The 14,238-nt window shown below is 27.6% G+C and overlaps 1 protein-coding gene across 1 annotated transcript; it reads left to right on the forward strand.

Moving 5' to 3' along the window:
• The first annotated feature begins 1,680 nt into the window (after positions 1–1,680).
• Positions 1,681–6,619, forward strand: LOC148234654 (uncharacterized). The gene is made up of 4 exons (XM_088186277.1): positions 1,681–2,014; positions 4,585–4,685; positions 4,849–4,950; positions 5,570–6,619. The coding sequence occupies exons 1-4, from the start codon at positions 1,715–1,717 to the stop codon at positions 5,841–5,843; spliced, it is 777 nt and encodes a 258-aa protein (XP_088042403.1). The 5' UTR covers positions 1,681–1,714; the 3' UTR covers positions 5,844–6,619.
• The last annotated feature ends 7,619 nt before the right edge of the window (positions 6,620–14,238 follow it).

Here is a 14,238-nt window from a genome sequence, read left to right on the forward strand (position 1 = left end):
TTAACATATTACTCTCAATGTAAGCATTTTTTCGACATCAATGTATCAATTAGCGATGCAAAGAGTATTTCAGAGATGCTCGTCTAAGCTTCTTAAGAAAAAAATAAACCTACTTTGTCAAAAAGACGACTTGAACAGGACATAATCGTAGACTGCATATTATTTATTAATATGCTGTTTTGATGAGTTTGCTAGTCTTTCCTTTATCAAACAATCAATGATGATTAAGCGAAATTTTTCTAATGCTGCTTTTACTGTTTCATACAAATCTACGGTAATATTAAATTCAATGTCATATGTTTGAACATCAGAACTTTCATTCAAAGCTATGGAATCTTGCTTAGATATATCTGTAAATTTTATGTATTATTTTTCTAAGACTAAAATATATTTTAGTAATAAGCGTTATTCATTAAATTACAATATGTAATTAATCCTAAATATTTAGTCATTCTCTCTACGGAAAGCTTGATTGAAAATATTCGATCTAGCATTACAATTCCGATTCATTTTATTAATGTTTTTATGCTACATTTACTTCGAAATGAAGTATGTGCTAACCTCACAATTTCGACGGCAATCAGCCATGACCCATATTTATTAGCTCAGTATTATTTTAAAATCTATCAAAAAATTTTATCTCGGAATTATTGAATAGTATATTTATTAACCAGTGGCGTAGCTATGGGGGGGCGGAGGGGGCGGGCCGCCCCGGGCGGCACTTGCTTGGAGGCGGCATATTCGCGATGGGATCCTCTACTGTGGTACTTATTGGTTACTTATATACATTTACAAATAACAAGAGCTTAATAATAACCAATTTATTATCTTAAGAAATGCTGATTTTATGACCCTACAAAAAATGTATGGGGGGGGCGGCAATTTTAAGGATCGCCCTGGGCGGCACATGCCCTAGCTACGCCACTGTTATTAACACACATACATGTGTAGGTCATGACATGACAGCTTTACGCCATCCTGCACATTAAAAACTTAATCCTTTTTATAATATAATATAACAACTTATAAACAAAAATAAAATTGTTGGCATAATATACATTGCAAAAATCATGAGTTATTATTGTATATTAAGCGGAAAATAGAGTGAATTTTTGGATAGGATATTTCACTTCTATAAGATTTATAACAAAAAAAAATAACTTAAGACAATGATGATTCATTTACAATATTTAAGCAAAACAAGCACAAGCCTCAAAATTATACTTAAAACTTTTTTTTTAAAACATGTGATCCACTCGAGTCGAATACATGCATATAAATAAATAGGTTTTAACCGACTTTTCCTCTATAACAGTTACATAAATTTATATACTCCATAATTATAAACTGAGGTTAGAAATATTAAATATTTAATAATTAGACTTTATGGTTTAAGACCTCTATGTAAAAGCCATACAATATTATTGTAATATTATCTATGAATAATACATTTACAGTGTTTGCATACACATTGTGTTTATTGTTGCGAACAATATGGCTAAAGGTTAAAAACAAAATATTATAAGTGAATTCCAAAATAAATAGACATGTAAATATATTCTCGACTTGAATCTTTATCTTCTGAATATCAAATTTAGGTCGCCCCATATATTTAGTAACATTGTTCACTTATGCCATGCAGTCGTGTCTGGCCACAATTTGTGTATTGTGCTCATTTTATTAAATATAAATTATATTTTTTTTATACAGAAAAATGTCTATCAGTATGTATACCACCGCAGTCACCGTAATGATGAGAAAATTCAACGGAGATTACTTCATATGTAGTGACGCCTCCGAAGAGATCTTGAAAGACGTCGAAACCGTCAAAGTGATTTTCGACAATGATTTGTCAACATCTGTGAGAATTACCAGGATCATATTTTTCCATCATCACGTGGAACTAGTCGACGAGAGCCCAGTTTCCGAATCGCTCTATCAATTCGTGTTGCGGTCTTGCCGTGGAAAAGTAAATCGCGTCGACTATTGGACGGTGGAATATTCTGCCCCAAAAGTAAGTATTGCATTTTGCGTTACTCGAGACAGTTTTTTTTTAATACTAAGACAAACAAGAATCAATTTTTTTATTATGACAAATTATTATGAAGAGTGATATTCTCAACCCGTTTTTAATTATTTGGAAAATAATGGTGTTAAACCTATTTTAAACTTTGAATTTTGCGAATTTTGATTAGTAGGATTTCAATAAAAATATTATAATTAAAATGTAAGAATTAGTAAATAGCAAATGAAATATTTTTTCACATACATTGAGGAATTTGAAAGTCGAGCAAATTCTAATGGATCTGTGCACAATACGATAAACTAAAATTACATATTATTTAGCAGTGACTTCTATAGTTTTAGAAAAGTAATAAAATGCGAATTTTGTAAATAATGAACTCGTAAATCTAATTTACAAAAGGGAAAATACATATAAATATTTACAATATATGTACATTCAATTACTATTTTATGAACGACTGCGTGTTATAAAATATATAAGTATTTATCAGCGAAATGAAGGTCAAAATCATCGTTAAAATATTGACTAGGCAGTTGAAAATATTACACTATAATATTTTTTACTTTTATTTTTTTTTATACGTATATGATATTCCATATGAGCTGAAGTAGCTCATTATTATAAAAATATAACTTATATGTACCTAGCTCAATTGTATTTAATGTGGTTTGAAAAGTCTAGGAAAATCTAATCAATGATAATCTTTAAGATACGATAGTAATTTAAAAACAACTGGTTAAAATCTTTGTCACAAATCTCGAGTTTATTAATATTATTTGCTGCAACTAACTTAAGTCTTAATTGATTTAACACCTTTTCTATTTTTATTATATAAGTGTATGATTATACAAAGTACAGTTTCAATATATGTCAATTTTATATTCATTTAAAAAGTAATAAAAGTACATTTAAGTCAATATGTCGTAGTAATATTTAAAAAAAAAGTTCATACTAGAGTAGCTCATAATTAAAAAAAATATATATACCGAATATACCGAATAATTTTATTAGATGATATTAAAAAAATCTATGATGATCGATCAGAATTAAAATTACATTAATCAATTCGATTAGACTTTCAGGTATTACTTACAAGTTACAATTTAATATTTTTTTAATTTAAAACTATTTTTATATGTATACCATTATATAATACAAAATGAAGTTTTAAAATATATTTATTGTATATTCATCTAAAAGGTATTAAAAGTCCATGACGAGTTAACTCGTCGTGTCTAATTAATTAAGAATTTTTATATGACAAATTTATTTGTCATATCCTGTTACAAGGTTATTATTGGCAAAGAAATTTTTAAAAAATAGTGCAATGACATATATATCAAAGAAATTAATTTAAATGAGTTTTACTCACATGGTTTTAATACGAGTATTTTTCAAATAATTCGGGATTTTTTTATTGCTTTTATTATATTTTTTAACATAATTTTTATATTTATATAAACGTTTATAAGACACATTACAGCTAAATACAAGCAACACCCAGATTTATATTTAATTGTATTTAATATTTATATGACGAATAAATTCGTCATAAAAATATCAATGAAATTGATATGACGAGTTATTACGTCATTGATAATAAATATTATAACATAAAAGACATATATATTGAAACTTTATTTTATATAATGAAATGACAATAATAAATACAAAAATATATATGAAATTTAAAAATGGTGTAAAATCAATCAAAACTGAAGTAAATTTTAGATTATCTGCAATAAAATTAGACTCATAGTAATAAAAACGTAAGATAAATCACGGGGAAAAATCACAAAAATAATTTATTTTATTTTACTAGGTAAAATAAAATTAAATAATTATTTTTATTATTTAATTTTGAGTATATAATATTTTCATACTTTTCAGTAAATTTTAAAATTATTATTAATAATAATTAACCTAATATGATTATATTAAAAATTAATTTAATATATAAGAAAATAAACTAATAATACACAAACTTATTTTTATAGATATTATCTACAATTTTGGACGAATAATTTTTAAGGCATATTTAAACAGTTAAAAATATTTTAATACGATACATAAATAGCAGATAAAATAATTAAAAATATAAAGCTTTTACATATAGTTATATAAACCATAAAAAAATATTTTACAGTTTTTTTTATAACTAAAAAACTATACTTGATAGTATAATAATTGCGGTTTTGTTTTTATTACATAATAACTTTTTTAAAACAGTATAATAATACTCTGCGAATTTTTAATATTACTCTTTATAGACATTTTTTAATAAAATAAATATATGTGATTTATATTTTTTTGCCTCATGCATATTTTTTAATATTCTGACGACTGAAAAATATTTTATGTAGAAATATGGAAGATGGTTAAAAATTTCTAAAATCAGATAATCCGCGTCAGGCGGATCACAATATGTACAACCCCAAGATTCTACACTTTTGGAATATAAATGCAAAACCGCAAATATTTTTTTAAAAAGCTTTTAATAGTATTTATATGTTACTAAATATATGTTCTTATATTTAATTTGCTTTATTCACAATTAGATAGTGAACTTAAAACCACGGTTGAGACCACAACGTTTAAACAGCCAATTTCCCGGTGGAAGCACATCCACAAAAAAAATTAATGCAACAACTGCATCCAAGTAAGTTTATATTAAACTTAAAACCTTTGTTTCTGTTTTTGTTAATATAAATATTAGCATGTTTTTATTTAAATGTCAACCGTTTCAGCTCTAGCGTTCTACAAGCCGATGAATGAATCATCCCGTATAATATTATATCATGCTTTTTATATATATTTTTTAGGTTCTTTAAAGCGATGGAGTTAAATTCCCAGCCGTGGATTTGGGAAAACATTTCTGTGGAGAAAGCCGCAGAATTTCTATTCGACCCTAACTTAAATGATGGGTGAGATTTAAACATATTTGTATATTAAAAGTTTTTGGAGCTTTTTAGAGTTTCTTGAAAAATCCCAGATTATTTTAAAGCCATCAATTACTTCCTTGCTGGAAAAAAATAATAATTTCAGACAAATTATTGTTTATTATTGTAAAATAATAATATTGGGTTATTTGGTTCACTAACGCGCGATATATTTTTCGATAAATTATTTTTTTATTGCTGCATAACGTCAAATATTAGCATGGCGATATTTTTTAACTTGAATTAAATAATGGCGGATCTTTAAATATAAATCACTTTTGGAATATTTTTATTTACATAATTTAAGAATATAAAATAAAAATCACTTTTAAAATTAACTCTAAACTGTAAATCAAAGCGTAAAATTTACGATTGATTTTAAATACAGCTGCGGTCTATAAAATGCTTTAGAATAGAGGTCGGTAAATGGATCAGATCGTAAATATTTTAGACTCGGTGGGCCACAAAGCAAAATTACGACAAATTAACTATAGATATATACTATAAAAAGTTCAAGCGATATTTTAATAAAATTATATAATTGCTGTGCTTGTTTAATTTTGTAATTATGTTATTAAATAGATTTCTGTGTTTTTTTCATTAGCACCTTCATAATGCTAAAGACGAAGAACAATTCCTACGTGCTACTTTACAAGAAGCGTAATTGGATCAACCGTGCTGATATCTATATGACGATGGATGACAACGACGCATATGTAGTGTACAGCATGGGTCCTGACGATTTAAATTTTCCATCTCTAAGAGCATTTATAAAATACCACCAAAAACACCGTGGAAATTTGGCCATCCTGTTGCGTGAACCATACAATGCTAAAAAGTACCCCATGCAGTACGATAGTTCTGACAGCGACGAATAAGCAGCTCGATTCAGCAGAATAAGCATCGTCTACTGTTCAGATCAAACTTGATTTGAATTAGGACATTTAGTGTTCTATTTGACTGATAATAAATCAGACTTGACTTGGAGAATGACATTTACAGTTATATAAACGAGAGTTACATTGCTCTTTCTCTTAACCGGTCCTGAATTATCCAAATCAGGTATTAATCATGCAAATTATGCAGAATATTTAGAATAAGATATCAAACTATATATTGTAATATTCATGGCACTATCAAAGCTCATGATTGTACTGTCCCTATTTTCATCAGTAAAATTTTTTTTATTTGACTGATAATAAATCAGACTTGATATTGAGGATGAGATTAAAAGTTATATAATCGAGAGTTAAACTGCTCTTTTTCTTAACTGGTTAATCACATTTGACCTGAATTATTTAAATCAGGTATTAATCATGCAAATTATGCAGAATATTTAGGATAAGATATCAAACTATATATTGTAATATTCATAGCACTATCAAAGCTCATGATTGTACTGTCCCTATTTTCATTAGTAAAGATTTTTTTATTTGACTGATAATAAATCAGACTTGGGATTGAGGGTGGCATTTATAGTTATTTAATCGATGTTAAATTGCTCTTTCTCTTAACCGGTTAATTGTTTTTGCCCTGAAATAACTAAATCAGGTATTAATAAAGCAAATTATTCAGAATATTTAGGATGCGATATCAAACTATATATTATAATATTTATCAATATTGTTAATACATAATATACTTCCTTGTGATCAAAACATTATTGTACTGTCAAGATAAATCAGACTTGTTAACGTAACTTTAAAATGTTTAATATTTTTTAGTTGTACTTAAGTTTATGTATACCTATAAATTAAGTTATGTTATTTTATATTATATATCATATCAAGTTACATAGTCGTAAATTTCGACTTTTTTTTAAATTGTTAATAATAAACATTTAATAATTATGTTATTCTGAAATATATATTTTTATGTAGCATTTAATTTGACGAGAACTATAAAAATAATTTTAAGTAAGAAATTTGTGTTTTTATAAATTCTAAAGTCATGTTACAAATTCTTTGTTATTTTATATTATCCTAGTTAATTTGATTTGTATGAAATTCACTATATTATATAATAAGCTGTTCTTATAAAAAATAATAATAATTAACAATTTTGCCAAATCTTAATACAAATATCAAATATCAATACATTTTAGACATTGTAATTAAAATAAATTTTCTTGCAAATTCAAGTTATATATTATATCATAATCTGTAGTGTCAGTAGTGTGTTTAATAAATGTGTTAAAAAACATATATATTTTATTACAATACCTTTCATAAAAATAATAAATAATGAGTAGTCGTATTATGAATATAAAAATAACAAATACAAATAGCAATTTACCAATTAAAAAATAATAGCTACACTTTAAGGTAATACATTAAATGATCTACGACTAATAACCCATGAAATAGCAGTGAAGATTAATCGCATAGTAGCATGAGGAGAATAAAGAGAACAAATTCATGTAATGGTAAGTAGCTATTTAACTTCCATTTTATATATTGTAACGTGTAATTCTGAATATTCCAAACACAATCAAATTACTCGTTAATATTAGTATTCTATTATGCATACTCAGCATACATATATCATTTACAGAGTTATTTTATAATTATAATTTAATAAATTGTTCTATTATTTGATTTGGCGTGAATATACATGATTAAGAACAGTGGTGCGCAAACTGTTTTAATTTTCGACTATTATGGACCCGTTAACTCTTAATTCATGCAATCATTTCAAACTTATAAAAACGAACTTGTTTTGACAAAAGATAACTCAATATTAAATAAATGCGTAATAAAAGAAGATTTCTTGGACCACATGATTAGCGCATCCATTTTGAGGCTTACCGAAAAAATTACTCTTCTGTACGTAAAATATGCGTGATAGACAATGCATCTACCTGCATAAAAACTATTACTGTCATACACGATACACCTTGTATTAGCAATCTTTGAAAGTTTTACCTTACAGTTTCACTTCAAGACACAAACACGTTAATGGAATTATCAATCGATACAGTTGGCGCATGAACATCCACATATGTGATTCAACAGAGACGTCTCAAATCATGAATTTAAAAGATGCGATACGCTTTACTAATAAAAATAGGGACAGTACATACATATATATTATATTGCAATTAATCATTTAACAAAAATTTTCCAACGCTGACCGCAAGGATCAGGTAAATTTCGTTCGGAGGTGAAAGAAATTAATATATCATTTTATATAATTTATTGTATTATTAGTAATTTGACAACTAGATTTAATTTCATACAATAATGTTCTTTTTTTTTAAATAAAATCTAGAAAAAACCGTCTCGAATCTATCACGAAAATATTTTTTAAAATATGTTATTTCAGTATGTTGCAATACATTTTCACCAGTAGATATATATTTTTATCAGTGAAAATATGAATTATCTGGCAGGTGCTAGTACAATTATATGATTTTAACTTTTCTATTTGTAGTAATATATATATATTTACATACTTATCATTATTTATTTATATCCGATGTATAAAGGTTACAGTTAATGTGTATTTTTTGGTACAGTTATATTTTCACTAGTAAAATCCAAATACATTTTCACTAGTAGATATATATTTCTACTAGCGAAAATATAATTTAACTGATAGGTGATAATATGCTGCTCTAAAATATCTATGAAGCTCAACTTGACAGTTTGCTGTGCAATCGCATCTCACAAATGTCTACATTTCGATATTGCACTATGTTTTAAAAATATGATAACTATCAAAACCGATATTACTATGGACTTGTAATATAAGAGGGCTGATCAAAGTATATTCGAACCGAATTTTGGTCAATAGGAGAGCGTAAAAAAAATTATCACTTCTCAGAAGGCAAAAATTCACGACAAAAGCAATAAAGTCGCGACGGTGACGACGACTATTTTTTTATTAATATTTTCCATGAGAATATCTGATAAAAATTTGTGGTAAAATAGTCGATGGAATAGTGCAGGTAGTCATACATTTCTGAGCGGAAATGTGCGTCCTATATGTGCCTATGGTTTAATCTCTCTAGTCTTAATAAAAAAATCAAATAAAAAATAAAAATAGGTAAGATCTACATAAAGTGAGCAGTTTTAAAATTATATTCAATAATGTATAATATGTTATGTTCAGCCGCCTGCGTGCCTTGCGCGCGCTACAATTTACTGTCTATGCGTGTTACCATTTCCACCACGCGTATAAGTAAGCTTCTTGAAAATTTCCTCCTAGCGAATCCAGGGCCGAAAACAACGGTTAAGGGTAGTAGAGGGGGTGCGGAGAAGAAGCGGGGCCAGTAGGCGGTACTAAATTAAATTTCTGGACCAATAGGCGCTTCGAATACCGTGGGCTGGCAAGCCAAACAATGTAAAGATACGCCTAAACAGTGGTGTCACCCTAAGGTTTCCACGAGCTTCCGGAAACCTGTCAAAAATCAAAAGTTTCCGGAAGCCCGTTGCTCAAAATTAGAAAATTTATGTAATTTCTGTGAGAAATTGAAAACAAGTTTAATAGATTCACAATCGAATAGAGGGCTTTAGAGCAAAATAGGTTGTTAGCCATTTAATGTGAACTGCACTCATAATCCTTCACAGTAAAAGTCATAAGCTTTATTGTTCTAGTTGTGAGATTAACAGAATCTGAAATCCAGTCGATATTTTTTCAAACATGCAGATTTATCTCAGTTTTGCTTGATTGAATTGCTACACTTCATTTTTAATAATTAAAATTTTTATATTTATATTTAGGTTATGACTTAAAAAATTTAAATATTTTAATATTTACTATATTTATTAGCGTGTAATATTGATTGAGAAAGTTATACTGCATGTTATTTTTTACCGATATTTATTATTATTATTATACCTAAGTTTCGTCTCTTTTTATTTATATTATATACATATGTTAATTGCATGATTTTATAAATATATATTCGCCATTTTGTGGGGGGAAAAGTTCAATTAAAATTTTTAAATATGAATATTATGAAATGACCCAAATGGAGGATAAATATCAGACCTGCCCGCTCCCCTAAATTTGTCAAACATTTGATGTAAAATATTATATTATCGAGTGATACGAATTTTTAATAATTTAAATATTTGTATTTAATTTAATTATAAATACTAATAAAAATAACACATTTATTGAGCATATGATTCAAATTGTTAGAGTAATATGTTAATTTCGTATGAGTGTTAAGTCACTCAAAATTTTTTTATTCAATTCAGAACCAGTGAAAGGTTTTGTGGGGTCGGGTTCAATTTTTTTTGCGGAACTTTACCCATGTCAGTATAAAAAAAACCGTATTCACAATTTATTTACATTGCATTTAAAACATAAAATTTATTTATGTATTACTTAGCAACAAACTAATTATTAATATATTATAGTATTTAATTTAATTTAATTTTAACATTCAACACTAAATTGCAATTAATAATATGATATTAACTAAAGAAAATCAGATAGATACACGTGTATTTTTTATGTTTTTTTAACTACGACCTTGCATTCCAACATACAAAAACGCGTATGGGATATTTGAGGTCTATGTATCTATTTGATACATTGCAACCATTCGCGTTTTTTATATTAAATATAAGTTTTAATTTTAATTTTTTTAATTTTGAAGAACGTGAAATATTCACTTTGATCAGCTCTCTAAAATTAGAAATCCATATTAATATCGGTAAAGATAGCTATCATATTTTTAAGACATAGTGTAATATCGAAATGCAGAAAAACTGGTTAGGTTTGTGTTTGAACAGCAAATGGACGTTTCGCAACTGTCAAATTGAGATTTATATACATTTTAAAGCAGCATATTAGCGCCTATCAGTTAAATTATATTTTCGCTAGCAGAAATATATATCTACTGGTGAAAATGTATTTGAAACTTTACCAAAAAAATACACATTCAGTGTAACATTTAAACATCGAATGTAAATAAATATTGATAAGTATGTAAATATATATATAGCTACATATAGAAAAGTTGAAAGCATATTATTTCATTAGCACCTGCCAGATAATTTATATTTTTACTGGTAAAAATAGGTATCTACCGGTAAAAATGTATTTCGATATGATTTCACTGAAATGACCTATTTAAAAAAATAAAATAAAATGTGTCGCATCTAGATTCTACTATAATAATATATATAATATAAAGACTGGGTCTTAAGTAGAGTCTCCAATTACTCGAACCATCAACTACTCGAGTATCGAATATTAAAATTTTAAAATACTCGAGTACTCGAGTACTTTCAAGTATTTACCAAATGTACCAAAATAGCTATTATTCAAATTCGTGCACATATAAATAAATAAATAAAATACCTAATATGTTAATTTTTACAATTATTTTAACTTCACAAACATACTTTTTAAAAACAATAATGCAAAAAGTGTCTTAAATTTAATATTACTGCTAACCTTTGGTTTTATTATTCCCGTTATGGAAAAAACCCTTTCCGTTGCTGTTGATGTTGGTCTTATTGTCATTAACGCGTTGGATAAGGCTTCTAATTTATATCTGTTCGCTTTTTATAGATATAACATTTTTTGAACTCTCTTTTTATGTTCTCTTCTTTCATTCACTTCTCTGCTTTTCTCTTATTTCCTTCGACTATTGACAAAATAGCATTTTGTAATTCTTCTTGAATAGATTTTTTTTCTTAACAATATACAATATTCTACTCCTTCTGATTAATGCGAAGAATTTAAATCTATATCCTTCGAAGATGTATTTGGGTGAATCCCTTTCACTCTAGAGCTAAACGGTTCGCAAAGAACTGACTTTACTTTAAATGCCTTTAAAACACACAATTGTTTTGATTTATATTTTAAGCTGAGGGATCAGTATAAACAATTGACAACACTTTACGCTACAACTGCATAGTCATAAAACCTAAATTTTTTTTTTGTTGATATTTCATATTGTTCATTGCCATAAATTAGATAAGTCGGGATTGTCGAACAGAAAGCACAAAAGAAATTTCTCCGTCGTACCCACTAACATAGCCGACGACCGGAACTATGCAACTATGGAACTATGAAAAAATTATACCTGATAGTAACCGCTCTAGCTCGGGACTTCGGGCATAAACGCCAAATAAAAGCAAGACGTTAACCTTTACCGGACCGAGTTAAAGTTATTTTTGTTTCTGAAATATTTAAAAAAAAATTAATTTCGAGTATTAATCGAGTAATTTTCAAAATACTCGATTATCAAGTACTTGAAAAATAGACAAAAATACTCGAGTATCGAGTACTCGATTACTCGAATTGGAGACTCTAGTCTTAAGTTTCAATCACCACTTTTCTGAATAAGTTATATATTTTTTATTTTTTAATCAGTCCAAACACGTGCACCAAAGGAAATGAAAAATAAAAAATCTCTTGTTTTTAATTCGTTAAAACTAAATACAAAAATATTTTTTCATTAAATTTTAAATCATTTATTATTGGCAATCGTCAATAATAAAATATTTAAAATTTCAAATCAAAGCGACATTTAATGAAAAAACATTTTAAACATAGAGTTTTTTTTTTTTTTTGCGCCTGTGCGCAAATTCTGTGATTTAAGAGTACTATATTTAAATCACATTAAAATATTTTATAATTTTAATAAAAACTTAAAAGAAGCATTTTCCATTCAAATTGGAAAAATCGGTTTTTTCCTACCGAATCGCAAAGACTCAATTCCAACGGCATTTATCAAATATTTTGTGCAGCTTGTGATAAATCCTATGTAGGAAAAACAAACAGAAGAATCGCACAAAGAGCCTCCGAACACATAAATGCGGTAAAAATAAGCGATGCGAATTCGGCTAGTCACGAATTCGCATCGCCTATTTTGATCGCTCAATTGTCTCAATTCAAAAGGAAAAAATATGTTTTATTGTACTAATTTTACTATTTGAAAAATTTCAAAAATCTTTTTAAAAATATTAATAAAAATATAAAAGTCCATTTTCATTATACAGCATAAAACAAACCGCAGATACGAATAGGTAACCCCTCCGATATACATGCATCTAATGACGGAGAATATTTTCCCCACTGATTCGTTCATTCAGTCTGATGACACTGTCCGAAACACCGGGGGAGTTTTAGAAGGGTTACAATATTTGTAATGCTGGCACTGAATTATATATGAAATTATTATTTGGATAAGGTTTCTCAATGAATACATCATGGTAATAGCTTTGACTGTAACTTGTAAAATATAATATATTATAGATACAAGTAAAAATCGGACATTTATTTATTGTAACAAAGTATACACAATTAACAACTACCAAGTATGTAGTGAGACCTGTACCAGTCTAAAATCAATGACATCTATTTCATTAATTATGAACTATTCTTACAATTTACAATCATTATATGTATTTATTTAAATTAAATTAAGACTAGTGCGACCTAACAGTTTACCCCAATGGGTCACGATTGTCAAGGCATAATACATAGTATTATTGTAATACACAAAAAATATAAGCAAGATTAAAAATATTCACAAAAAATAATACACAGTTAAAAAATATAATATGATATTAAAATTAAATGATATTTATTTATTTATTTAGATTAAATTAAGATCTTCGTAGCCTAAGAGATTAGCCCACTGCGTCACGATGGTCAAAAACAATAATTGTATTATCTAATACATATATATACATAATTAAAATAATACACAAAAATAAAACATCAAAATTAAATGATACGAACTAGACCACCTCCTCATACCTAACATTAAACAAGTAAATGTGTAATGCCAGCGTATTAAGGAGCCGAATGGCCACAGCCAAGTGTGGATGCCCTAGCCCCAATGTCCATCAAAAGATGATGCGGTCGTTCCTGAACCCAAAACTGGAATTCATCGACAGCATCCTTCAGTAATTTGAAAAATGCTTAGCGACATACAACCCAGCGAATCGTATTCCAACGCTCTTAAAAGAAAAGCGCTGATAATAACCAAATGTCCTTTTTTAAATGTATCTTAAAAATATTTTTTGAATTTTTTCCACCAAAAGAGAATATTTGGCTATTCGGGGATTCAAAATTCTGATTCAAGAATGCTACGAATTAATATGTGAAAGGCGTTCCTCATAACAAAGCTGAGCATCTTGGAAGATTTATCACAGACGTCGTGTATGTGTAGAGAGGACCGCCACTTGCTCTCAAAAGTGATTCCATGATCTTTAGTGGAAGTTTCTCTAGTCAAAATGTTACCACCGATATCGTGGGAATAAACTGATGGGATCGAGAAAATGACACAGTATGTCACTT

The sequence above is a fragment of the Plectrocnemia conspersa genome, unplaced genomic scaffold (assembly GCF_051122295.1).
Source record: "Plectrocnemia conspersa isolate PC_06_02 unplaced genomic scaffold, ASM5112229v1 ptg000005l, whole genome shotgun sequence".
NCBI lineage: Eukaryota > Metazoa > Arthropoda > Insecta > Trichoptera > Polycentropodidae > Plectrocnemia > Plectrocnemia conspersa.

Coding starts and splice junctions, on each gene's coding strand:
- LOC148234654 (XM_088186277.1), top strand. CDS start 1,715: ATGTCTATCAGTATGTATACCACCGCAGTCACCGTAATGATGAGAAAA. Junction 2,015..4,584: donor TGGAATATTCTGCCCCAAAA/GTAAGTATTGCA, acceptor ATTCACAATTAG/ATAGTGAACTTAAAACCACG. Junction 4,951..5,569: donor GACCCTAACTTAAATGATGG/GTGAGATTTAAA, acceptor TTTTTTCATTAG/CACCTTCATAATGCTAAAGA.